The following is a 27,246-nucleotide window of genomic DNA, read 5'->3' on the forward strand; positions in this document are numbered from 1 at the left end:
GTCTAAGTCCATGTGCCGGCCCTTTAAGAGGAGCTTCCTAGGTCTCCAGCCACCTCAGCCTCCCTCGGCCTCAGTTCCCACTGGTTTTACAGCCAGAAGTGATGGGGATTCTCTTCCTGGCACTGGAACCCTGAGTTGGGCACCTGGTGTGGGACGGGGACCCCTCAGTCCTCAAGGAAGACCTTCCCAGCCGAGGTATCCTCCTGATTTTATCCACCACACGTGGGTGTGAGACCAGCTCATCGCGCTTCTGCCCTCCTCCCACTCTCCATGTGGCTGCTTCTTTAATTTCATAGTTGTAGTACTTCGCTTCAGCTCGATGTCAGGCGCATCTGAATGATTGTTGTTCTGTAGTTTAGTTGTAACTTTGATGTGGTTGTGGGAGGACGCGATACTGCGTTTACCTACACCACCATCTTGACCAGAAGTCAAATTGTTCCATTTTACAGATAAGGAAACAGAGACTTAGTTCAAGTAACATTCCCATAGAGAAAAGAGAGGTCTCCTAACTCCTAGTCCAGGGCTCTTTCCATGACACAAGCTGAGCACCAGGTGCTGCTGGCTTCAGGATGGGATTCTCTGTGTTTACAGAGACACGCAGCCACCACTCATAACTGTCAAGAGTTCTTGTTTAAAGGCTTGCTTTACTTTTTATTTTGATACCATTTTAGCTTTAGACAAAGTAGCAAATCTGTCACCCAGTTTTTCCTAATGTTAATATCTTTTGTTTGTTTGTTTATTAATCCTTACCCAACAATATTTTTCCATTGATGTTTAGAGAGTGTGGAAGGGAGGGAGAGAGAGAAAGAGAGAGAGAGAGACATCAATGAGAGAGACACATCGATTGGTTGTCTCCTGCATGTGCCTTGACCAGGGCTGGTGATCAAACCTGCAACCCAGGAACATGCCCTAGACCAGGAATCGAACCCGTGACCCTTCAGTTCTCTGGCTGATGTTATAACTGTTGAGCCATACTGGCCAGGGCCCTAATGTTAACATCTTACATAACCAAGTACATTTACCAAAAGTAGAAAATTAACATTGCTACAATAAAATTAACTGCAGGCTTTATCCAGATTCCTCCCATTTTCCCACTAATGTCCTTTTTTGGGGTTCTAGGATTCAATCCAGGGGACAGGTATATGTGTCTCTTTCATCTCCTTCCATCTGTGGCAGTATTTTCAGTCTTTCCTTGTCTTACATGTCTAGCATAGCACATTTAACAAGTAGTAGTCTGGTATTTGGTAGAATGTTCTTGAATTTGCATTTTTTTACAATTTTCTGTAAAAATAGACTGAAGTTTGTGGAGTTAAGGAAAGTATCCACAGAGGTGATATTTCCATCTGTCATGTTTTATCAAGAGACATGTGACATCACCTTGCTTATTAGTTGTGATGTGAGCCTTGATCACATGCTTGAGATGCTTGTTCCTCCACTGTAAAGTCACCTTTTCCCATCAGCCACCGAGTCATCCCAGATGCAAGGAGAGGGGAATTCAGCTCCACCTGGGGCAAAGGAAGGTGAGCAATAGAAGAATGTGTGGTCATGTTTAAAACCACCACAATAATTAGGCTATGCAAATACCCCGTTTTCCCTTAAAGTTCTATCCACTGATTCTATTACTCATCAACGTATCCCATCGGCGACAATTGTTACTGTGGTATCCTCATGGTGATTTTCTGTTCCCTTAATTTCTTCAACATTTATTCATCAGTATTGTTCTGAAAAGAATAGTGGCTCCTTCTTCCTCATTTATCTATTTCAAAATGTGTATTAGTTTGGATTCATTCTTTGGGTTGTACTTAATATCATGTTATTTATTTTGCTGCTCAAATTATTCCCAGTTTAGGCTAACAGGAGCTCTTCCAAGGTGGTTCCTCTGTCTTTTTGCAATATCTCCACCTGTTTCTTAAGCCCCTTCTTACTTTTGGCATTGAAAGGGCTCACTACAAAGATTTGTAAAAAGTAAAAGTGTCCAGGGTTTATTTGCACAAGAGGTTGTGAACTGCACAAGAGGTTGGGGGAAAAGTGTGAGAGAAGCAAGCTAAATAGCAACTTTTCTCTTGAAAGGAGAGAAAAGTGATTTTTACTTTTTTTCTTTATTGATTTTTTTAGACAGAGAGGAAGAAAGAGGGAGAGAGATAGAAACATCTATGAGAGAAAACATTGATGGGCCGCCTCCTGCATGCCCCCCACTAGGGATTTGGCCCACAACCTGGGCATGTGCCCTGACTTGGAATTGAACCAGTGACCTCTTAGTGCATGGGTCGATTCTCCACCAGTGAGCCACAGTGGCCGGGAAATTTTAACTTTTTAAATTTTTATATGAAAATGATTTTAAGATTGCAAAGCATTACAAGAATAAAGAATTCTCATACAGTGTTAACCCAAATGCACCTACCCTCACCCTCTTTGCTTCATGATTTGCTTTATCTTTCTACACCATTTATGAACCACTTGAGAATGAGTTGACTCATCCTGAGCCCTCCCCTCAAAACACCTGATTGTGGATATCCTGAGAACACAGTCCTTCTCTCCCATTATCACAGTACAGTTGTCAACTTCAGAAGTTTGATGTGGATACAATCCTGTTACTGTCCACATTCCAGTTTTGTCCATTGACTCAGAAAAATTAATTCTTGACCCAATCAACTGACTAGATTGATATTTATGATCTTACTGGCCGTCATCCCCAGCTGGGTGCCCAGAGTTCCTGTGCTCTACAAGGGTGCTGTCTGATCTAGTGCCCAAGACACGTAAACTGAGCTCATAAGACTGAGAACACCTGTTAGACGTGGGTGTGTCCAGGCAATGCTCTGGCGGAGCTTGTGCAGTAATTATATTTTTTATGACAGACACTGATTAGTCATTTTTTCTAGGGTAGGTAAACTTTCCCCTAAATGAGTGAGGAAAGTGGGTCAAACTGTGGGAGGAGATGGCAAAACGTCTGGAATCAGACAGTGTAGATTCAGAGCTCAGCACCAGCATTTATTGGTTCTGTGATGCCGACAAGAACTTGTCTTCTAAGCTTGGTTTCTTGTCTGGTATCTGGGGAAATAATAAGCCTGACCTCCCAGAGCTATCGATATCATCAAGATAATTCTCAAGACCTCATTAATGATGGCAGAGCTGGCGCTGTCACGACTGTTACCGGGGTGTTACGGCAGCACCAAGTTCGTAGACAGACCTGCGCCTCTGAAGTCTGCAGGTCTGGGCTGCGTTCCTGGCTCTCCCCTGGCAGCCATGAGACTGAGGGAAAGGCACTTCTCTCCACACATTCACTTCCTCATCCACAAATATGGGAATAGCAAAAACTAACATAGTATGTAGAGAATCAAATGAGATAGCCCGCAAGATTCTCCTCAATGCAGTTTGCTATAACGATGATGATGATGATGATGATGATGATGATGAGCATTTACTGTGGGTCAGAGACAATGTTAAGCACTTCAGTTGCCAATTTCATTTAATTCACAGAACAAAATTTATTTTTTCAATATGAGAAATTTAAGCTTTATGAAGGATCTATAAGTTTCCCAAAATCACCGTTACTGCTCCAGGTGGCCTTTTATTTCACCTTTTATTTAGCAAATGTAAAATTGTGGGCAAAATCTGAAATGGCTTTGAAGGGTATTAACTGGAGGGAAAACTGTAGACAGGAACTCAAGACTTAAATTCAAATAGCCCGACTGAATTTTGGAGAAGAGCTTAAAAAGAAAAGTGTTTTCTGAAAAGGTGCTAAACTGGGGAGAAGCACTTTCACATAATGCTCCCATTTCCATCTGTGAAGGAGAGAAGGGGAAGAAGGAAACTTCTCTGAATCTCTGTCCGGAGGGGCCCAAACATGGGATGGGAGGAGAAAGACAGAAAAACCCGTCAAAAGTTGTAGTCATGTCCTAAGTGGTTTGCCTCAGTGGTTAGAGCATTGGTCCATGGACCAAAGGGTCTCAGGTTTTATTCAGGTCAAGGGCACGTAGTTGGGTTACAGGTTTTATCCCTGGCCCTGGTTGGGGTTGTGCAGAAGGCAACCAATCAATGTGTCTCTCACATCAATCTCTCTCTCTCTCTCTCTCTCTCTCTCTCTCTCTCTCTCTTTTTCTCTCTCTTTCTCTCTCCCCCTCCCCCGCCTCAAGTGAGGATTAAAAAAAACAGTTGTGGTTATCTTATTAACTAGACCTAGGAACATCATTCTTTCAGATATTTTCATTGCAGGTGACAAAGACCACCTGAGAAAAAATGAAGTGACAACCATGTCCTCCCCTAGCACCTGTAGAGGCAGAATTGCCCGGTGATAGAAGGGGCATTTGTGCAGGATGGTGAGGGGGTACATTTTACAAAGTGCTGGTGTAGAAGGAGTCAGTGCCCCATGAGCATTTGTGTGTGTGTGTGTGTGTGTGTGTGTGTGTCCTTATCGTGACACACACAAAACTGATAATGGTGCACACCTCTGATGAAAGGTATAGAGGGAAAAAAGGAAGTTTGTCTTAATGTAATAGCATGGAATACTCTAGGGAAAAAAGTTAATCTACTTCAACCTTGATAAAAAAAATGAATGATTTCACACTCCTCAGAACAACTTTCACCAGGAGGTATGCTTCTTGAGCAACCTAGCTCTGTCCACAAGAGCCATCTTTTTGGGTGGTTGGCCAAGTAGTAGGGACAGTGATGAGCACAGGTTTTGGAGCTGGGCAGCATTTGAATCCCAACTCCATCACCTTCAATGAGGTGACCTTGTCAATGGCCTGTCTTTCTGTACTTCCTCTGCCAACCGTGGAGAAGAGTGGTTGTGAGACAGGAATGTGAACTGTAAAGCACTTAAGAATGAAGGCATGCAGTATGTGCTCAATAAAGAGCATAAGTAAGCCAGGGAGTCGCAGTCCAGCAGCCACCAGCCAGCGGGATTCCTTGGCCCAGTCGCGAAGCAGTCTCGCTTTATCCCTGAGCTCACGTCACTCTCTGTTGTCACCCCAGGACTGGTATCAGCTGCCAATGTATGCACCCTATTGTCATTCTTAAAGACGAGAAATAGTTCTCTGTGCCCATGTTTTTATCAAAATTGAGGAAACAAAAAGACAAATGCAGAGAACCTGATAGACATTTTTCAAGGGGGAAGCAGGTACTCTTCCTAGGTGTTTAGTATGAAGATAACCAGAACAGCCCATTCACGTGAACATCTAGCCACTATCATTGTTCAAACTTCTTGCTTCTGAGTTTTGAACCATGGAGGGTGAAGGAAAACACAGCTTCCTGGATGTCAATGAAAAATGTTTCTATAGCCTTAGAGACTCTCAGGAGTAGAGGTCACCTGAGAAGTCCATCTCTCCTCCATCTGCATATACTATGGGATGAGAGCAGCAAGTGAAAATTTAGAAGAAATGAATGTAAAGATCTACACTTGAATTTATTAAAGAAAAGGCTACATAAGAACAGAATAGAGCCCGGCTGGTGTGGCTCAGTTGTTGAGCGTCGACCCTGCACCAAGAGGTCGCCAGTCCGATTCCCAGTCAGGACACATGCCCAGGTTATGGACCAAATTCCCAGTGGAGGGCATGCAGGAGGCGGCCGATCGATGTTCTCTCTCATCGATGTTTCTATCTCTCTCTCCCTCTCCCTTCCTTTTTTTTTTTTTTATCCTCACCCAAGAACTTTTTTTTTTTTTTTTCATTTTTTGTTAAGATAGAGTGGGAGGGAGAGAGAGGAAGAGAGAGAGAGAAACATCGACATGAAAGGGACACATCGAGTGGCTGCCACCCACACAACCCAACCAGGGCCGGGGACAAACTGCAACCGAGGTACGTGCCCTTGGCGGGAACCGAACCTGGGTCTCTCTGGACCACAGGCCGATGCTCTAACCACTGAGCAAAACCAGCCAGGGCTCCCTTCCTTTCTAAAATCAATAAAGAAAAAATATTTTTTTAACAAAAAACAGAATAGAGACACCTCATTTTGAAAAATTCCTCACTGAAAAAATAAGAGTTTGCCTGGCTGTTGTGGCTCATTGGATTGAGCATCGTCCCATGGACTGAGAGGTCCCAGTTCGATTCCCCGACGGGACAAATGATCTAGTTTCAGGGCTCAATCCCCAGTAGGGGGCATACAGGAGGCAGCCAATCAATGTTTCTCTCTCACATCAATATTTCTATCTCTCTCTCCCTCCAACTCTCTAAAAACTTAATGAAAACATATTTAAACAAATAAGAATCTGTTCTCAAAGACCTTTAAGTGATAATGGGGATTTTGATACCTGATGGGCTTGCATGTCAGCACAGTCCTTGGGATTTCTTATTCCTGTGACCAGGAAAGCACCACCGATCTGCTTCAAGGAGATCACAGTGCTGTCCCTTCTTCCTGACCCCCCTGAGAGGGCGGCCTGGGAAAGCAATGGCTCCCGCTCTCCTCAGAACCCCATGGGGGCAATGCTGGACACAGACCATGCTGCTGACGATTCCCTGCCTGAAGGCGGGCAGGCACAGAGAGTAAGAGTCAGCACCCCTAGAGAAAACTAGACTCTCATTTCCTGCGCCCTCTTTACTGTGAGGTTAATAGAGTAACAAATGTTAAACAAAAGGGAGAGAGGGTGGAATAGCTTGTCTCAACCGCATGCACTTCCTCTTGGAGTGCTTCTTCCAAGTTGTCATGCTCCCCGATGCTGAAGTTCAGGCTTCCCAGCCGTCTCCAGCAAGACAAGCAGCTAGGCTGTGACACGACACAGGGGACGGAGTCCAGGCTCCGGCAGAGTGGCAACTGTCAACTCTAGTAAGATAATCACTTCTCAAACATGTTGGGCATCACTCAGCAAATGTGCTTACAGGGTCTGACCACAATGATCCCCAAATATAAATCCCAAGTGATGTAAGGGTGGAACTCATCTCCAAGGGCTTTTGCTAAAGGCTTCTCTGGACGCAGTCCAGCCCTGGACCGTGGACAAGAAGGGAAGCATCTCATCCCTGAGATGGGAGGCTTTCCTGTCTTGTCAGCCCCGCAACAAAGACAAATCAACCTTAAATATAGGCTGAGTTCATAAGGAGCAAAGCATTTGATATCATATATAAACTAAAGACAATGTGACTATGTGGTGATTCCCTGGTAAGTGGCAGGACAAGTGACTGAGCTCCAGAGAGCACGTGTTTCCATGGTGGCAGATGAACGTTTGGGGGATGACTGGCAGTGTGGTGGGCGGTTTCCTCTCCACGACCACACTTCATCTCCACTTCATGATCATGAAACTTGGGCTCAGAGCCCAGGAAGAGTGACTGACCAAAGTCACAATAGTGGCAAGAGTCATCTGTCATCCTTCTCACTCCCTGGCCATCCCGGTCATTAGGGCACAGCCTCCGGGCTGGTGAGTGAGGCGGACCACTGCTGTGTCTGGCGGGCAGGAGAGTGGTGTCGACATGTCCCCAGGGGGTGAGGAGAGCTTGGTGTAGAATTCCAACCCTGCTGCTGCTGGATGACAGCTTGGGCTCGTCTGGCTGGTTTGGGGGTGGGTGTTCACATGCTCGGGCACAGAGGCAGGAACCTGGCAGTTGAGAGACTGGGCAGAAAAGAGGGAGGCAGAAAGAATGTGAGAGAGTTCAGGGTGCCCTGCAGCGAGAGCATGAGGAGAGGTTCTGAGAAAAGCTAAGGAAGACAGAACGCCAAACTGTAGATAGAAAATGCATCCTTGAAGAGGGGCACCCAGGGTGCCCTCCGACAGCACTTAGCAGAAAGCCCCCTTTTCTCTGGTGGGCAGTGTTCTGCCCTTCCCGAGTGCGCTGCCCGGAGCACAGCGAGTGTCCTGCAGGTGCCTGGTGCCTGCTGCTCCCTGTCTCGGCTCTGCTGGCTTCACCGCTCTGTGATGCCTGCTCGGCCTCTGAGGGCATCTGAGCTCACGATCCTTCCTGCAGTCCTCCCGAAGTTCACAGCGCCTCACTCACGCTCCTTGATGAAAACAGAGGCCCCAGAGGTGCTTTCGGACCCAAAGGGAACAGGAAGCAGAGCCAGCGTGCCCCAGCTTCCACAGAGCCTGCTGCCTGGCTTCCTGTGTGCTTACCTGACTTCGTGTGAACAGCACCTGCTTTCAGCTACTTCCCTGAACCTCTCTCATAACGACTCAGTGGTGGGGTCTGCTACATAAATCCTCCATCCATACCCAGCACACCCCTCTTTACCAAACGGAGCGAATATGCAGTGTGAAATGACGTGATGGTGGTGGTGGGAGCCCTCTGTGCTCCGTGGAAGCCTCTTTTCTTTTTTCTTTTTTCTTTTTCCTTTTTTGATTTCAGAGAGAGAGGAAGGGAGAGGGAGAGAAAGAGAGAAACATCGATGAGAGAGAACATCGATGGGCCGCCCCCTGCATGCCCCACACTGGGGATCAGGCCCACAACCTCGGCCTGTGGCCTGCCCGGAATCGAACCAGTGACCTCGTGGTGCAGGTGTTGACGCTCAACCACTGAGCCACACCAGCCAGACTTTTTATTTTTAATGAAAAGTTTTTCAGTAGAAAATGTTAAATCTAAATTTCAAAAAAAGATGAACATTCCTATTAAACCAAATTGCTTCTCTGCATAACAGATATCTAATATGAACTTGGCATTTTTAGGAGCATTTTGAACACAGCGATATGTGTATAAATCACGTGCTATCTATTGTGTGGTCAAATGGCAAGTTCTGCATGAATGCCTTCTTCCCAGTTCAAAGAAAGCATTATTTTCTTACCTGGCATTCATGCAGGCAGAGGCCACCCAGGGAAATCAGAGGCTGCGATGGCCCTACAGCTTGCACTAGATCCACGAGAAACCAGACTGCTTGAGAGGGGCCCACACCCCGTATTCTCTTGCTAGAAATAAAACATAAAATCTGATATTTACGTTTGTTAACAACTCTTTCGATGTCGAGGGTCTTGGAATGTGTTAGAAGTCTCTGTGCCCACGCCTTAGCCTAGGATAGAACGTAAGGGGAACATGCCCTTAGAAGGCACAGAGTGTGCTCCTGGCAGGCTCGGAGAGATGTGTGCGAGCACCAGGCGGCAGTGCCGGGAAGGCCAGGCGACAGGGTAGCTGGACGGGATCGCTTCCCTCACCCAGAAAGTACACGCTCACCACCACCCCACCCAACTCCCCCTGAAGTCCCACCTTCCCCCAGTGTCTGGGATACTCCTGAGGGGCCGTTGCCATTTCCAGGCTCTTTTTATGAGAAAATTAAGTTGGAAGGAGTTATTTTCATTTAATGAAGAATAACTAAGCTTCACAATATTAAAAACCAAAATAAGATCTGGCCATTTTTCTTCAAGAAACTCTACTCTGAGAAGTCACAGGATCCTCAGTGTCCATGAGCCACAGGAAAGTGAAGGACCTCTGAGCACCTCCAAGGCGGAGAGGACACCAAAGTCACCCCTTCTCTTTCCAGGGCCACCGGTGTGTGTGGCAGGGAGGGGACTGGCTCTGGATGCTTATGGCTCCTCCACCCTCACACTGTATGACCTCAAGGTCAATTCACGTCTCAGAAATCCATTCCCTTATCCATTTATCCATTGATGGACACTTAGGTTGTTTCCATATCGTAGCTATTGTGAACAATGCAATTGAAATTGCAACATGGGAATGCAGATATTGCTTCAGTATCTTTGCATTTCCTTTGGGTATATACCCAGCAGTGTAACTGCTGGATCTTATAACAAACCTATTTTTAAATTTTTGGGGACTCTCCATACTGTTTTCCACAGTGGCTGCACCAACATACATTCCCACCAACAGTGCACAAGGGTTCCTTTTCTCCACATCCTTCATTTGTTATTTTTTGTCTTTTGGATAATAGCTATTCTAACAGATGTGAGGTGATCTCTCACTGTGGTTTTGATTTGCATTTCCCTGATGAGTAGTGATGTATGGGTAAAGACGATGTGAGATATATACACACACACACACATATCAAATGGAAAGAATATTATTAAGCCATGAGAAAAAAAATCTTGTCATTTTCAAAAACATAGATGGACTTTGAGGACATATGCTAAATGAAATGTCAGACATAGAAAGACAAATACTGTATGATATCTCTTATACATAGAATCTAAAAAAAGCTGAGCTACCCTGGCCGGGGAGCTCAGTTGGTTGGAGCATCATCCCACAAAGCAAAAGGTTGCAGGTTTGATTCCAGGTTAGGGCACATTTCCAGGTTGCAGGTTCAAACCCTGGGATGCATATGGCAGGCAATCAATGTTTCTCTCTCACATCATTGTTTCTCTTTCTCTCACTCACTCCCTCCTTGTCTCTCAAAAATCAATATAAACATATCCTCAGGTGAAAATTTTAAAAATAATAAATAAAAATTTAAAAAGCTGAACCCACCAAAAGAGAGAGTAAAATGGTAGTTTTCAATGGTAAGGGGTGGGGAAATAGGAGAGATGTTACTTAAGGGTGAAAACTTGCAGCTAATTGGATAATAAGTCCCGGAGAGCTAATGCACAGTGTAGTGAACATAAACAGCACTGTATCAGCACAGTCAGGCTTGCCCAGAATCTAGATCTTAATTATTCCCACCAGAAAAAGACATGATAAGTAGGTGATGTGTGAGAGGTACTATCACTACAGTAGGAATCGTGTTATAATATATATGAATTTGTCAAATAGGCATGTTGTACACCTTAAATTTACACTATATATATTTCAATTTTAAACAGCAATTTATTAATGGGCACAGCGAGAGAACAATGGCTTTTACGAACCTGTGTGTGACAATAAGTGAGAATCACCCATGGAGCCCCTGGCAGATGCAGGCACTCAGAACCTTGTCTCTCCCTTCTCTCCACACACCCATCCGCTCTCATCCCACCCTGCCTGAACCACGCATGCCCTTGGCTACAGAAATGAGCAGAAGATTCTGGGTCTAGGAGGAAAAATAAGAGAAGTGTTTTTTTTCCATCTTTGTAGAATTCTTAAAGCTACTTCCAGTTCCAAGAACCAAGCTTGCTCTTACTCAGAGCGTTTACCATCCTTCCAAGTTGGAAGGTCCTGCCTCCTCTCTGACACAGGTGGCAGTCTGTTGTCAGAAACAGAATATAGGCCAGCCAGTGTGGCTTAGTGTTTAAGTGTTGACCCATGCACCAAGAGGTCACCGGTTCGATTCCCAGGCAGGATGAATGCCCGGGTTGTGGGCCAGATCCCCAGTGGGAGGCATGTAGGAGGCAGCCAATCGATGTTCTCTCTCATCAATGTTTCTATCTCTCTCTCCCTCTCTCTCTAAAACCAATAAAGGAAAAAAAAGAAACAGAATATAAATAAAATATAAAATATTCTGTGTTGTTCTACATTATAAATCATTCTATATTACCAATGATATGTTCTGTATTATATTACATATTATTCTCTATTATAAAACATTATAATTCTATAACATAGAATTACTATTCTGTGATACATATACAGTAATAAAGAAGTGTTATGCCATTTTCTAAAGGCCTTTCCCACCCCAATCCTATGGTTTCCCAGGGAAATCCTGGTTCGTGGATCAGTGGGATTTGCAGTAGGAGAGTGAACACCCAGGGCCTTTCTCCTCCCAGCAGGCTGCGGCGTGCTCTGAGCAGGCACCACCAGGCAGGGGCAGTCTCTTGTGCAGACCTTTGCATCCACCTGCCTGCCAGAGAAACTAAGATCTGGGAATGGTCAGTGTTCAGATAAAAAGTAAACATTTTTGAGTGAACATATGTATTTTCATGGGGTACATACACACATACCAAACAAACTTGTTTTGGGTGTGACCATTTTCAAATACAGTGGCCATCTCTTAGGATGAGGATCTACGGAGGAGAATCTACTTTGAAGAAAGACAGACCTAGGTTCAAATTCCTACTCTTTCAGTTATGAGGCAACAGACAAATTCTCTGTTTTAACATCAGGCCAATGAGTGTGCAATCACCCATCTCCAAGCTGTAGTGAGGACTTGTGTGTTTAAAATGACTAGCTTGGCCTGGCCAGTGTGGCTCAGTGGTTGAGTGTCTACCCATGCACCGAGAGGTCACTAGATCGATTCCCCGTCGGGGCACATGACCGACATGCCCAGGTTATGGACCAAATCCCCAGTGGGGAGCATGCAGGAGGCGGCCAGTCAATGTTCTCCCTCATTGATGTTTCTCTCTCTCTTTCTCTCTCTCTAAAATAAAAATTTTAAAAGGTGTTAAAATGCCTAGCTCAATGTGTGCTCAGTAAACCATAGAAGTCACTTATTCTGTGAGGAAGGATGGGATGACGTGACATTTGCTGAGTGCCTATTTACTATTTGCAAAGTTATCCACTTTGTACACACTCTTGGTTCAGAGGGCTGGGGTTTGTTTTTTGTGTTTGCTTGTGTGTTCATTTGTTTGTTTTCTAGGGGATGAACAATCAATACATCCGCCGGGAAGTCTTTTGCTGTGAAACTTGTCACGAGCTCAAAAGCTTCTGGGAAAAAGAAATCAGCAAACAGACTTGGTACCGGGAACGAGAGGAAGATCGTCAGGGGAAGAGCGCCCTGAGAAAGTATGTGGATGGTTTCTCCCCTACTTTTGAAAAGTAGATTTCCCCAGGAATAGACCAGTTGTGAACATGAGAGACTGAACTAGTTCATCACCCCCTGTTCTAAGAATGCGAGTGTTGGGCCTGGTATGGCGACGTCAGAGCAGCTGAGAAGGAAGAATGAGGTCTCAGACAGGGGGCGCCACCTGCCAGGCAGAGCCACAGCAGAAGCTCCAGGTTTCGATCAGGTGGCAGACGTTACCACCAAAAGGAAAGTCTAAGCCAGAGCCTTTCTTGGGGTTTCCATGGCAAAGTCAAGGAAGGGCAGAGTAAACAGTCTAGGACTGGCTACTGTGAATAATTCCAGAGGGCTTTAGTCTATAGACATGGTCCCTAGTTGCCTGGCACCCGGCCCTGGGATGACTGAGAACAGGGGCAACATGACTTTGCGGGCGGCAGTTAGATAAGGAAGAAGTTGGAGCCACAGAGGCAGGGGTGGTTTAGATGCTAGCAGCCAAGCATTTCGCGGCCTCTGAGAAGGGGCAAGCCCTGGGAAGGGCTCTCTTTCCGTGGCCAGCAAGCTTTCTAAGATGTCAGAACAGCACAAAATATAGAAAATTAAAGACATGATTCATTCATCTGCTCCTTCAGTCTTACCACAATCTCTGCCAGTTTCTCAACCTCAGCACATTTGACATTTAGGGCCAGACCATTCTCTGCTGTGGGGGCTGTCCTGTGCTTTGTAAGATGTTCAGCGGCACCCCTCAAAGCTTCTGGCGCCAGAGGAACTGACTCCCTTGCCCCACGGGGACACCAAAATATTTCCTGACATTAACAAATGTCCCCTGGAAGGCAAAGGCTCCCCAACTAAGAACCATTGACTTGTAGGTAAAGATGAGCATTTTTATGCAAATAAAAATGAGGTTCTGTTGTTTACATCTTGATGAACTAAAAATATCTTCCCTGCCCCGCCTCGGTTGCAATCCCCAGCACATGAGAGAATCCTAAATTTCAGGGTTAGGTCACGTCTGGGATTATACATATTAAGAATTTGGGGTCTTAATATGTGGTCTTTTCCTCACTGGCAAATGAAGTTGTTGTTCTAGCCAAGAGAGTGCTCAGAGGAGAACCTTTACTTATGCGAGAAGACAGGTCACCTGTGCCAACATCGCTTTGGATAAGAGGACCCCACCTGTCCTCACAGGTGCAGAGCCTCGCAGCAGGTGAATCGGCTCAGTTTTTCAGAGACTGTATTTTCTGTCCCTAAAACGGGAACAGCCCAGCCACGCTGCCTGTTCGCCAAGATGTCCACTCGCAAGTGGCGAGGCCGCTGAGCGTTCTGCTGGTCAGCAAGGCACCGTGCTCCGTGTTTCTGAGCATGCAGAGCGCAAAACGTGGAATTTGCGTGTGGAATCAACATCAACTTACGAAAACCTCGCTTAAGCCCCTAAGGGAAGTAGCCTCTCTCCACACTGAGACAAGTTCTGTCGTCGTTCCAGATACATTCCTGTCTGTCCAGATAGCAAAACCAGGGCTTTCTACGTGCGGGAAGACCTCTGCTAGACTGCCCAGTCCTGGAGATTCAGGGAGAGCAAGAGAGCCCGCTGTGGGGTCCCTGCCGGCTCCCCGCTCAGTCCTGGTCCATGAGCCCGCTGGAACCAGGCCCCAGGACTACTGTACAGCATCTTATCTTCCAGGAGTCCTGGGCAATGTTAAAAGCAAAACTTGGAATGTGATCTGATTTTGTAAAAATATGTGTGTAGCCCTGGCCAGTTTGGCTCAGTGGTTAAAGTGTCAGCCTGTGGTCCAGAGAGTCCTGGGTTTGGTTCCCACTAAGGATATGTACCTCGGTTGCAGTTTTCCCCCAGCCCCAGTCGGGGTTGTGTGGGTGACAACCAGTCGATGTGTCTCTCTCACATCAATGTTTGTCTCTCTCACTTCCTCCCTATCTCCCTCCCATTCTATCTGAAGATAAATGCAAAAATGTCCTCGGGTGAGGATAAAAAATATATATGTGTGTGTGTATATACACACATACACAGTCTATCTGTTTGTATAGAAAAAAGATTAGAAGAAAATACATTCGGATATTGAGAGTGGTGGTATTTGACAGGTGGGATGGCAGATTTTGTGTGTGTGCAATATTTTCTCCAAAGTTTCTGTAACAATACTGTGCCATTTTGTAATTAAAGAAAAAAAATTGTAGAAAATGCAACCAATTGCAAATGGTGCATAAAACAAATGCATTCATTCTCCAATCTCCCACGTGCCACAAACACGACCCCCATCGAAGATTGAGGTAGTCTGCTCTTCCTTCCACAGCTGAAAGAATAATCTTTAAAGTATACTCATGCTGAAAGTCTTCATCCCTATGCCCCCAAATAAAAGTGTAAAAACACGGCAGAGGCACTGTACTGCTTGGAGCAGAGACAGACCTGAGGAGCAGAGCAGGGACACACCGCGGGAGCAGAGCAGGGACAGACCGCGGGAGCAGAGGAGGGACAGACCGCGGGAGCAGAGCAGGGACAGACCTCAGGAGCAGAGCAGGGACAGACCTGAGGAGCAGAGCAGGGACAGACCTGAGGAGCAGAGCAGGCATAGACCGCAGGAGCAGAGCAGGGACAGACCTCAGGAGCAGAGCAGGCACAGACCTCAGGAGCAGAGCAGGCACAGACCTCAGGAGCAGAGCAGGCACAGACCACAGGAGCAGAGCAGGGACAGACCTCAGGAGCAGAGCAGGCACAGACCTCGGGAGCCGAGCAGGCACAGACCTCGGGAGCAGAGCAGGGACAGACCTCGGGAGCAGAGCAGGCACAGACCACAGGAGCAGAGCAGGCACAGACCTGAGGAGCAGAGCAGGGACAGACCTGAGGAGCAGAGCAGGGACAGACCTCAGGAGCAGAGCAGGCACAGACCTCAGGAGCAGAGCAGGGACAGACCTCGGGAGCAGAGCAGGCACAGACCTCAGGAGCAGAGCAGGCACAGACCTCGGGAGCAGAGCAGGCACAGACCACAGGAGCAGAGCAGGCACAGACCTCAGGAGCAGAGCAGGGACAGACCTCGGGAGCAGAGCAGGCACAGACCTCAGGAGCAGAGCAGGCACAGACCTCGGGAGCAGAGCAGGCACAGACCACAGGAGCAGAGCAGGCACAGACCTCGGGAGCAGAGCAGGGACAGACCTCGGGAGCAGAGCAGGGACAGACCACAGGAGCAGAGCAGGCACAGACCTCGGGAGCAGAGCAGGGACAGACCTCGGGAGCAGAGCAGGCACAGACCTCAGGAGCAGAGCAGGCACAGACCTCGGGAGCAGAGCAGGCACAGACCACAGGAGCAGAGCAGGCACAGACCTCGGGAGCCGAGCAGGCACAGACCTCGGGAGCAGAGCAGGGACAGACCTCGGGAGCAGAGCAGGGACAGACCTCGGGAGCCGAGCAGGCACAGACCTCAGGAGCAGAGCAGGGACAGACCTCAGGAGCAGAGCAGGGACAGACCTCAGGAGCAGAGCAGGCACAGACCTCAGGAGCAGAGCAGGCACAGACCACAGGAGCAGAGCAGGGACAGACCTCGGGAGCAGAGCAGGGACAGACCTCGGAGCCGAGCAGGCACAGACCTCGGGAGCCGAGCAGGGACAGACCTCAGGAGCAGAGCAGGGACAGACCGCAGGAGCAGAGCAGGGACAGACCGCAGGAGCAGAGCAGGGACAGACCGCAGGAGCAGAGCAGGGACAGACCTCGGGAGCAGAGCAGGGACAGACCGCGGGAGCAGAGCAGGGACAGACCGCGGGAGCAGAGCAGGCACAGACCTCAGGAGCAGAGCAGGGACAGACCTCGGGAGCAGAGCAGGCACAGACCTCGGGAGCAGAGCAGGCACAGACCTCGGGAGCAGAGCAGGGACAGACCGCGGGAGCAGAGCAGGGACAGACCGCGGGAGCAGAGCAGGGACACACCGCGGGAGCAGAGCAGGGACAGACCGCGGGAGCAGAGCAGGGACAGACCTCGGGAGCAGAGCAGGGACAGACCGCGGGAGCAGAGCAGGGACAGACCGCGGGAGCAGAGCAGGCACAGACCGCGGGAGCAGAGCAGGCACAGACCGCGGGAGCAGAGCAGGGACAGACCGCGGGAGCAGAGCAGGGACACACCGCGGGAGCAGAGGCAGCTTCCTGCGTCCCCCTCTCTGTTCTCGAGTCTCACTTACCAGTGCTGCTGCCTTTATAAACTGTGAATAAAAAATTCAAAAGCCTTCTTAACTTGGTAAACAATGAATGAAAACTTGATGGATTTGATACCTTTGCAATAACCTGGTTACTACTGAATAGGAAAGGAGTAAAGGGAAGATCAGCTAGTTTAACACTACAGGCTGCTCCCCACTTATTGACGATTGACGGGAAAAGGACTGACAAAGGCAATTTTAGACGCATGCCCAGTAAGGTCTGAGTGACGTGGGAGATGCCCACCTGGGAGCCAGTCAGTGGCCAGAATAGGCGTGGCCACTGCAGGTGCTGGGTAACCTGAATGTTTCATCCCCTGACAAAGGAGAGCCCAGCCAGCCCTTGCGCTCGCTCTCTCTCCCCCTTGCTGCCTGCACCAGCCTGCCTGTGGGGCTCCCACCTGCATTCACCACGTGGCCTGCAGCCACGCGGGACCCACACAGTGGAATGGACTAAATCTAGCCTGGTGCCTCATCTGGACCCCGCCGCATCACGGAGCGCACACTCTGGACTCTGGCCTTGCTATACCCACAACTGCCCCTCTTCCAGGACTCCACGCCAGTGAAAACCATCCATTCTCCTGTGGGGGCTGCCGAATATGCCTATTCCGACTGTACCCTAAGAACCTCTCGCCACGAGTCCTGGAGGGATCTGGCCCCTTTATCCCTCAGGCAACAGTTTGTCATTATTGTTGCTAAAACACACTATATATATATATCTCTGATGAACCAGGTTGCACAAAAAATATAAATGCTCTCAAACCAAATCCAGAGCTAAGAACATCTGTCTAACTCCTACTGCTCTGAGCAGTTTGAATGCAACGCGCCCTTGCAAAGCCATGGATGCCACGGAGCCCCCAGGCCCTACCAGCCCCCTGGCTGTGCCTCCACCGTGCACGCCCCCCACATGCCCTGGCTAGTCCGCCTCCATTTCTATGGGCGAATTCAAGTCCCTGCACAACCAAGAGTGTTCTAAGAGGACAAGAAAGACAAACCCTCTAAATGTTCCACCAACCCCTCTGCTGATAGAACGAAGTCGGTGTTGCCTGTGGCCCTCCCACTTGGCTGAGCTGACCAAGCTGGGTGGGAAGGAAGTCGGTGTTCTGCGTGGATGTGCTCATTGACACACGCCTGCGGTTCCCTGACGGGGAAGAACGCGGAGACGCCCTCCGCCCTGGAAACGCGGTATCTGGCAGAGGCCCTGCAGCTGAGATCACAAGGCCAAGTCTCTGGCACCAGAACGGGAAGCCCCCTTCCTCTCCGACTCCAACTACAAGGGAACAACACAACATGGGTGGGAGAGGTGGAAAACCGTTTACAAATAACTGAGGCGACCTGAGAACAACAGTCAAGGGCAGCAAACACCTGGTTTGCTGGGACAATTCCAGTGTACAGCTATCATTCTGCTATAATTATGGATCACACTTCCTTTTACTCCAATAGTATTTCAGTTTAGATGGTAAATTATATGGACACCTAATGACCAGCCTGTAATTATAACTGGCTTCTATGCAAGAAGTAAGGTCTTCAAAATACCTCTGTGGAATTTAGCAGAACTCACAGTGTCAGGTAGACATTAAATCTGGTGGATTGAGTGGAGAGAGGGGTTCATCAAGCTTCAACTCACAACCACTCACCTCCCTCTGCTCAAATTCCTGCTTATCAGCTGTGTCAACTCGAATGCTTTCAGCTGCAGGTAACAAGATATTCAACTCATATCCTGCTAGCCAGATGAAATCATCATTTCAAACTTTTTATAACATAAGATATAGTCTACAGCCCGGCTGGTGTGGCGCAGTGGTTGAGCATCATTCTATGGACTGAGAGGTCCCAGTTCAATTCCCGCTCAGGGCACATGCCCAGATTTCGGGCTCGATTCCCAGTGGGGGGTGTGGAGGAGGCAGCTGACCAATGTTTCTCTCACATCGATGTTTCTATCTCTCTCCTCCTCTCCCTTCCTCTCTAGCTAAAGAAATCAATAATTTTTTTTTTTTTAAAAAGGACTTAGTATACAAAAAACAGCCAGTAAGAAAAAATTTAGTTAGATTTTTATTCAAACAGAGAGGGAAAGAACGTGGCTGGTCAATGAGATGGTCAGTGGGATGTGTGAGGCCGCAGCCTGTGCTGATGGCTGACATGATGTCCCTGGAAAACCCAAGTCAGGTCCTTCTCTCTGAAGGACAGACAGCCACAAAGGCATGTTCTCTCCCGCACTGGAGCACGAGCGGCAAAAGCATCATCTGACCTTTGATATTAAAATAAAGTGTAGAGTTTACGACTGGAATACTGGGATCTGAAAGGAGACCGAGAACTCGGGGAACTGTCAATGCCCTCATGACAGGGATTGCTAGTTTGCTACTCTTCTTTGCACGGGGAAGCCACAGACTTCTCCTCAGAGCGCCTTCGAATAACTGGCGACGGAGCACAGCTGACCATGAGCTCCAGCCGCCGCCTCCCTGGATCTGCCATTGCTTTGAGCTAAGACCGCGACAATGACGGGTCATGGCACGGGAGCGAGTCCTGGGCAATTTCTACATGACAGGGCTCCTCTGGTGGGCGAGTTTCGCTCAGGGACACCCCATCAGCCCAGGCCCAGCTCACTCAGAGCTGGGCTCCTGTGTGGGCTTTTGCTTCCTTCTCTGTCCTTTCTCAGCCCGGGCGTCTGAGGCTCTCCCTGACCACTTCGGCTCCCTCCCCGCCTTACCTCCTGTGAGTGATTCCTCCAAATCTGCTTCCTGGAGGACTCACACTGACACATGGAGAGAGCACCGAGCGTGTGACAGAGGGAATCTGACCACGTGCCCAGCTAATCTTCACTGGTTCCCAGTGAAAACATGATTCTAGTTCAACAATCTCAGGAACACCATCCTGCTTTCTAGTCTAACTCCATATTTATCAAGGATAACTTGTGTTCCTAGATATTAACTACAGCTCCTCAACAAATTAGATAAATAGAAAACAATAAATAAAAAACATTATTTGGTCTCCATTTGAAAAGTGAGGTCAATATTTCAAAGCATATAGAAAAATGTTCTCTTCAAGCTTAATGTTGCATTGCTCCTCTATATCTATATATGTCTTCCTTATATGGACCTTTCTTACTGAAAAGTAAAAGGTGCATATATTCACTTATATTCACCACCAAAGATAAGCACAAATGACATGACAGTGAAAAATGCTGCCCAGAAACGGGCAGCAATGGTGTAGTCACAGGACAGTATGCAAAGGGAACTTGCTTAGAGGAGATCCTGAATCCGTCATATCTAGCAATAAATAGTAATTAACAGCTGCTATTAAAAGTGAATAAATGTGTCATAAATCCCAGATTCCTAAATTTTGTTCCTGGAATAAATTCATTCTAAATGTGTTCATCTGGGTCCTTCAAGAAGTTGAGGACAAGGTGAGATTAGATGGGTATGAGATTTATTGGGGACAGCACTTGTGAGAGAAACAATGGGGGGACATTGCGGTGTGCTGATAAATGTTTGACAGGCTCGGTGGAAAAAATATATAAATGCATGGTGTGTGTATATATATATATATATATATAAATTTTTTACTGGTATAAAGGATGTGTAACATTGATTGCAAATGATAAGAAAATATACAATGTTCTTTATTATAAATTCCATATAGCCAACTTATTCTCATGGTGTGCTTCTATTGGCTTTTGCCCCTTTAATTAATGAATGAATCTAAGTTATGTCAAGAAGTCCCTCCAGTTCAATGAAACACACAGACACCAATTCTTACTAGTGGCTTTAAAAGATCCCAGTGACCAAATCTATGTACTTTTGGAGGCAGATTTAGTAACAGAACTTTTCAGAGATACTTAACAAGAACTTGTGAGCCTAGACAGTCTTAACACTAGAGAGGTCGGTTTAACATTAAAGTATCGCCCAGCTGATATGGCTCAGGGGTTGAACGTCAACCCAGGCACCAAGAGGTCACCAGTTTTATTCCTGGTCAGGGCACATGCCCAGGTTGTGGGCCCGGTCCCCATGAGGGGCATGCAGGAGGCGGGCAGTCATTGTTCTCCCTCATCAATGTTCCTATCTCTCTCCCTCCCTCTCTAAAATCAATAAAGGAAAAAATCCTTAAAAAAAAAACTAAAGTATAGAATGAATATTTTATAACCGTAATGAAGAAATATAACCATGAAAATTACTCATAAGTGGATAGCAATGGAAGGCCACATAAGCTCCATAAATCATCACTTCTTAGTAAAATGTGGAAACACCTGTGTGTGAGGCAGCTGCCTACTGATGTGAGAGCGGCAGTTCCACGTTTTATCCCCCCTTTCAAACAGCAAACCATGTTTATGTCCATATATATATATATATTTTTTAATCCTCACCTGAGGATATTTTTTCATTGATTTTCAGATAGGGTAGGAGGGAGGGAGGGAAAGAGAAAAAACATCGATGGGCCAGGGACCAAACTGCAACTGAGGTACATGCCCTTGACCGGAATCGAACCTGTGACTTTTTGGTCCACAGGCTGACGCTCTAACCACTGAACAAAACCAGGCAGGCTGTGTCCTTTACTTTTATTTAAAGTTGAGGTAGAATGAGGAGTGCAGCCATCCTGCCCTGTTCCCAATTCTTCTCTCAGTATTTAAGCTCCCACCCTTGGTTGCTCACCTGCCTGAGCAACCGCCACCACCAACAGGCTGCCCCTTGGGTTCTCTCCATTCCCTCCTGGGCCCGTAATTGAGCGGAGTTCTAAGAAGTGTCCTGGAGCCAGTTTGGGCATAGGTTTCAAGAGCCTTCAAAGTATTTATGCCTTCTAAGTTATTCACCTCTGGGAGCTCTCTGAAGAAAATAGACTGATAAATGGAAAAAATATTAAGTGTTGTTACACTCATGTTTGGAGTTATTTACAAGAGTAAAACATAAGGTTGAATCTATTTTACAAATTTTTACTGTATGTTCATTTTCCTGTAATAGAATATTATTTTGCTTTGGCAGTTATGAACTGAATTATGCCCCCCAATTCAAATGTTGAAGCCCTAACTCCCTTTTATTGTTGTTCATGAGCTCATGAAGACTTTATTACAGACTGTTGTATCATAGGTTGAAAATGAACTGGAGATGCTGACATGCTGTAGGAGGGAAATTGTATACCTTCTCATTTAAAGACTCAGTGTTACCCTCTGCTAAATCCTCAGGCACTGACTGTGGTTAGATTGGCTGTGGCACACCATGGGAAGGAGTTTGGGGTACACGTACCCAAGTGACATCAGGCGGCCAGCTGGCTACTTCTCCAGACACTTTCCTCAGCACCCTGCTGTGACCTTTGATCTTTCACTAAATCCCCTAAAGCTTCTTGCATAAGTCTTGCAAACACTGTGTTCTGCATGGAACACATTTTGGCAAGTGATGCCTTTATAAACAGCACCAGTAAACACAGCAAATCTACAGATGTACTTGCCGAGAGTGGTACATCTTTCTCTTATTTACCAGAATGACTGACTGCGTTTTCTAAAAGCTGAGCCAATAGCACAGAACTTCAATGTTAGTGACAAACATGACATGAGAAAAGACGCTGACAAGTGCCTGCAAAGATTCCAGGGACGGGAGCACTTGCTGCGGGCTGTGCCGTCATCCCAGGTGTCTCCCCGAGTTCCTGCTCTCGGGAAACAATTACGTGGAAAGGTGACGTGCCAATAAGGGGCTGGCACTGACTGAGAGTTCCCTGGGGAGTAGCCTTCCCCACCACAAAGTGAGATGCCAGTGACGAGAGCCAACTTGGACAAAATTGTCTCTGGTGTGACTGACTATACATGTCAGCGGGGTGTCATGTAAGACAGGACTAAGGAGGGGGGACCAGAAGTCATCAGTGACTAAAAAAATGGTAAGCAGTAGGTGGGCTGAAGGTACACACTGCCACAGGTCATGACCAGTGACACACACAGAGGTGCCAGGAACAGTTCTCTAGACTGAAGGAATTCTTTGAAAACATAAAAGCCACCACTACCAGAAACCACTCCTCCGGACAGCTCAAAGGAGTCAAGGTGAAAAGGCCGGGACAGGATCAGGGTCAAGAACTGGGAAGAAGAACTCTCATGTCTGAGCACGTCCAGTCCTCCGATCCCTTGTCCTGACAAATTTAAGATCGATATCCTGGCTGGAAGCTAGCAATCTCTTCAAAAATGGGATCTTTGAGCCCTGGCCAATTTGGCTCAGTGATTAGAGTGTTGACCCACGCACTGGAGAGGCCCAGGTTTGGGTCCCGCTAAGAGCACATACATACCTCGGTTGCAGTTTGTCCCTGGCCCTGGTTGGGGTCGTGCGGGTGGCAACCAGTCGGTGTGTCTCTCTCACATCGATGTTTCTCTCTCTTCTTCCCTCTCTCCCTCCCGCTCTATCTGAAGATAAATGTGAAACAAAAAATGTCCTCGGGTAAGGATAAAAGTTATTTGAACTTCTCCTTAGGCAAGTCATCTACTCCCATGTCAAACTTGAATGGTGCCTCAGCGATGGGCTTGTCACTTGGGTCATAATACTGCCCCCAATACAGGTGGGCCAGCGCCTGGCCTGTGTCAATCCTCTTGTGAGGGTTGAAGGTCAACATTTTGTCTGGTAAACCCAGAACTCTGGGGTCAGCATTTGGGGTCAGCCTGTTCCATGGTATCTTATTTTTGTGGGGGAGAGAAAGCAAATCGTTTCTAGCTTTTAAACTGATGATGCAATTCAGGACTTCCTGCGATGGGGATCCAAGAATACCCGGAATGTGGTTCAACTGGTCCAGAGCACACCTTCCTGGGAAGATGGGCTTATTGGAGAACATCTCTGCCAGGTTGCAGCCAGCCCACAGACCAAATATCAGTGGACTTGGTATAGCCCTTGGGATTCAGCATAATTTCTGGAGCCCTGTAGCAACGTGTGGCTACATACTCTGTCAGGAACCCGGTGTGATCATGGTCTGGATCTGCGATGTGGGCCAAGCCAAGATCACAGATCTTGAGGTTGCAGGGGGTATTGGGCAGCAGGCTGGAAGGTTTGAGGTTGGAGCAGTACGGTGGCTGAATGGATATATTTTAACCCTCTGAGGATCTGGTAAAGAAAAGGGCAGATGTGGTCGTTGCTGAGGCGCTGTGTCTCCAACAGCCTGTAGAGATCTGTTTTATGAGACCCTGTACTACACATACATCTTTCATTTGCTCCATGGTTGGGTCTGGAACAGTATCATTGATTCAAACAATGTTCTTGTGTCTGAACCTCGGGTTCTCTGGCAGTAGTCTGGTGCTCAAAAGGACTGGTTTTCTTGCTGCTGCTGGAACTTTGTTGACATTACTATAAGCAGAGCACACCATGTGGTAGGCGCCCTCGCCAGTGTTCCAGAGGTTGGTGTAGCGAGTCCCCTGTTCAGCAGCTGCTCGCGGACCATCTGCAGCCCCCGCGACCCTGGTGGGCGGCCTGAGCGGGACGGAGCAGGGAGGGTGAAGCTCGGGAAGCTGGAGAGCCTGCCAGTCAGACCCGCTGCCTGCCTGGTGGGCGCGCGAATCCTGCCTTCCGTGTGGTGTCTAAGACTTCTTCCCTTAGCCCAAGGGAAATAATGAAGGCATCATCTCGTGGGGTTTTTCCCTAGTAGTCGTAGACTTACATTTTATATTAGATCTATGATTACTTTTGTATAAGATGTGGGATAGGGATCAAAGTCCATCTTTTCTTTTGAATTTGGGTGTATGATGCCCTAGCCCCATTTGGGGTGTGTGTGTGTGTGTGTGTGTGTGTGTGAACATGGCTTCCTCCACGGAGCTGTCTTTGCCCTTTGTCAACACCAGTTGGCCACATTTGTGTGTATTCATTCCTGGAATCTCAGACATTGCGTTGATCTGTTTGGAACAGCTCTTCACCAACATCACACTGTCTTGATGGTGGTTGCCTTAAATTACGTTTCAAAATCACGTAGTGTGAGTTCTCCAATTTTCTTCTTCAAAATTGGTTTCACTAATCTATTTCTTCTGCTTTTCCATATAAAACTTAGAATCAGCTTATTCTTTTTTTTTTTTTATTGATTAATTTTTGTTACAAATGATTCTCCTTTTTTCCCCCAGTGATTCCCCCCTCCCCCTTCCCTCCCTGCCCCTTCCCCCGATTGTTGTCCATGTCCTCTGTTCATGCCTACATGCATATAAAGTCTGTTGTTCATCCCTCTCTCAGCTCCCCACTCCTTAGGGGATTGTCCTCAAACTGTTATGTTCATTATATTCCAGAAATCAGTGAGATCATATGAAATTTGTCTTTCTCTGCTTGGCTTGTTTCACTTAGGATGATACTTTCCAAGTCCCTCCATGTAGTCTCAAAGGATAAGAGATCTTTCTTTCTTACCGCTGCGTAGTACTCCATTGTGTATATGTACCACAGCTTTTTAATCCATTCGTCTACTGATGGGCACTTGGGCTGTTTCCAGATCTTAGCGATTGTAAATAGTGCTGCTACAAAGATGGGGGTACATATATTCTTTCTGATTGGTGTTTCAGGCTTCTTAGGGTATATTCCTAGAAGTGGGATCACTGGGTCAAATGGGAGTTCAATTTTTAATTTTTTGAGGTGACACCATATTGTTTTCCATAGTGGCTGCACCAGTCTGCATTCCCACCAACAGTGTACTAGAGTCCCCTTTTCTCCACACCCTCGCCAACACTTGTTGTTTGATGATTTGTTGATGGCGGCCATTCTGACAGGTGTGAGGTGATACCTCATTAGAATCAGCTTATTCTGCTCTGCAAAACAGTTCCTGCTGGGATTTTGACTGAGATTACTTTGAGTCCACATATCAATTTAGGAAGGAATAAACTTCGGGGGGACATGATATAGTCAGAGACTTTGCTCATTTGTCTATTCATTTTTTTCTTACTAATTTGTGAAAGGCATGTGTTTCTCTCGTAATACTAGAAGGCAGAATACCGTCTGCAGCAGCGGGTGTGAAGGAAACGCTCTAAGCCGCTGTGTCTCCTCCCCAGGCTCAGAGAAGAATGGAAGCGGAGACTGGAGGAGAGACTACGGATGCTGGACAATCCTGAGGAGAAGCAGAAGCAGGCGAACACGGCGGGCTGGAAGCCGCCTGCCTCGTCCCAAAGATAACCAGCTGCCAAGGGCACTTTCCTAGGAGATAAAACTAACACCCCCATTATGCTGACTTACTAAACAGGACTCTCTGTTTGTTCTCCCGCGTGTAGAGGATTTACATGTGAATCCTCCCCTGGGCTATTGGAAGTCATTATCCAACTCATCCCTCCCTGCAGAGGACAGGATGACCGCCCATGGGACATGAAGCTTGTGGAATTAGCACTCCCCCAGTTTCAGAGATCCATGTGGTGGAATTTGTTTCCACATTTCCTTCTCCTTTTGAAATTGGAATGCTTTATCTAAGCTGACCAGGGACAGTGATCTTGATGGGAATCGGGCTCTTCTCTGTCTTTGGGGAAAACAGTCGTGCAATCTTTTCTTCCTGTCCCCCCTTTGTGTGAAGACAAAAATGCAACCTCTTACAGAAGTAAAGCAATGATTATAAAGAGTAAACTTTATTAGCAATATGGTTTGGAAATAAACAAAACTAAATTTTGTTCTCTTCATATGAATTGGATTGCTTTTTTTCGTAAACGTTAGAAGTAGGCAAAACACAAGATAATGTTCAATAAACTTGGTTGCTGTGCCCTCACTGGTGTGTGCCTTGCATTGACTCCCCGGCTTGGTTAGTTCTCCGGTGCGATGCACATGTCGGCTCCAGCTGTTCTGGAGTCTCAGGTCACCCTCCCTGCAGCCTCCTCTCGGGCCCGATCACGATCACAGGGCAGGAGCGATTCCATCGCCACTAGGGCTCCTGGGCCCAGGGACTCCTCTCCAGGAGACAGGAGCAGAGCAGGTGGGAAGCCCTGGGCAGCCAAGGGACCCAGGGGGTGAGGTGGCAGATAATCTGGGACAGTGCTAGGGATGCCATCTGGTGGTATGAACTGCTGCCCCTAAGAAACTAGAAGGGCTCATCATGGCTGAGAGAGCCATGCAGCGGCGTGAGGGTTGCCGAGGTGATTCCTTGTCACCACGGTTCTGAGATCCAGGGTGCAAGCCTCAGGACCCTGCTCCGGGCTTCCATCCAATCTGGATACAACAAGTAAACAGTAAACTACAACTGGGAAAATGTGGGGGAAAAAAGCTAATAATGAAATAGAATATTAGTAAGGACAAAGAACCATTGGGAATACACATCAATGTTTGAGGCTTAGGAAAAATCCCAAGAAACCAGTGTTTTAGCAGAGACCTATAAAAAGGAGTAAGAGTCATCCAGGAGAGTAGGAAGAAGGAATGCCCTTGGCAGAGAAGAACAGCAGATGTGAGGAGCTGAGGAATGCCCTTGGCACCGGGGGGCTGCGGGGCCGAGGCTGGGGGTTCCTCAGGAGATGTGTGCCCCTGACACAGAGGACGGGAGCTGTTCTATGGGAGGGTGGAGAGCTAAGCAGGGCCTTCCAGAGCCCACAGTGAAGAATCTGGATTGATCCACAGGGTCACAGAGAGCCACTGACAAGTTATAGGAAGAAGGAACTGATTAGATTTGCATTTCTAAA

General features: G+C 47.3%; 1 protein-coding gene and 1 pseudogene across 1 annotated transcript in view; one reads left to right on the forward strand and one right to left on the reverse strand.

The window, feature by feature from the left end:
* Nucleotides 1–26,332, forward strand: part of LOC118629772 (protein FAM240B-like) — a 38,508-nt gene extending 12,176 nt beyond the window's left edge. Inside the window, exons 2-3 of the mRNA XM_036261404.1 lie at nt 12,349–12,494; nt 25,648–26,332. Coding sequence (XP_036117297.1) covers nt 12,352–12,494; nt 25,648–25,768 — 264 coding nt within the window. The 5' untranslated portion in view covers nt 12,349–12,351 and the 3' untranslated portion in view covers nt 25,769–26,332. The remainder of the gene's footprint in view (nt 1–12,348; nt 12,495–25,647) is intronic.
* On the reverse strand, nt 22,788–24,083 carry LOC118629952 (annotated as a pseudogene).
* Nucleotides 26,333–27,246: the final 914 nt, after the last annotated feature.

Source organism: Molossus molossus, unplaced genomic scaffold (assembly GCF_014108415.1).
Source record: "Molossus molossus isolate mMolMol1 unplaced genomic scaffold, mMolMol1.p scaffold_m16_p_14, whole genome shotgun sequence".
Lineage (NCBI taxonomy): Eukaryota > Metazoa > Chordata > Mammalia > Chiroptera > Molossidae > Molossus > Molossus molossus.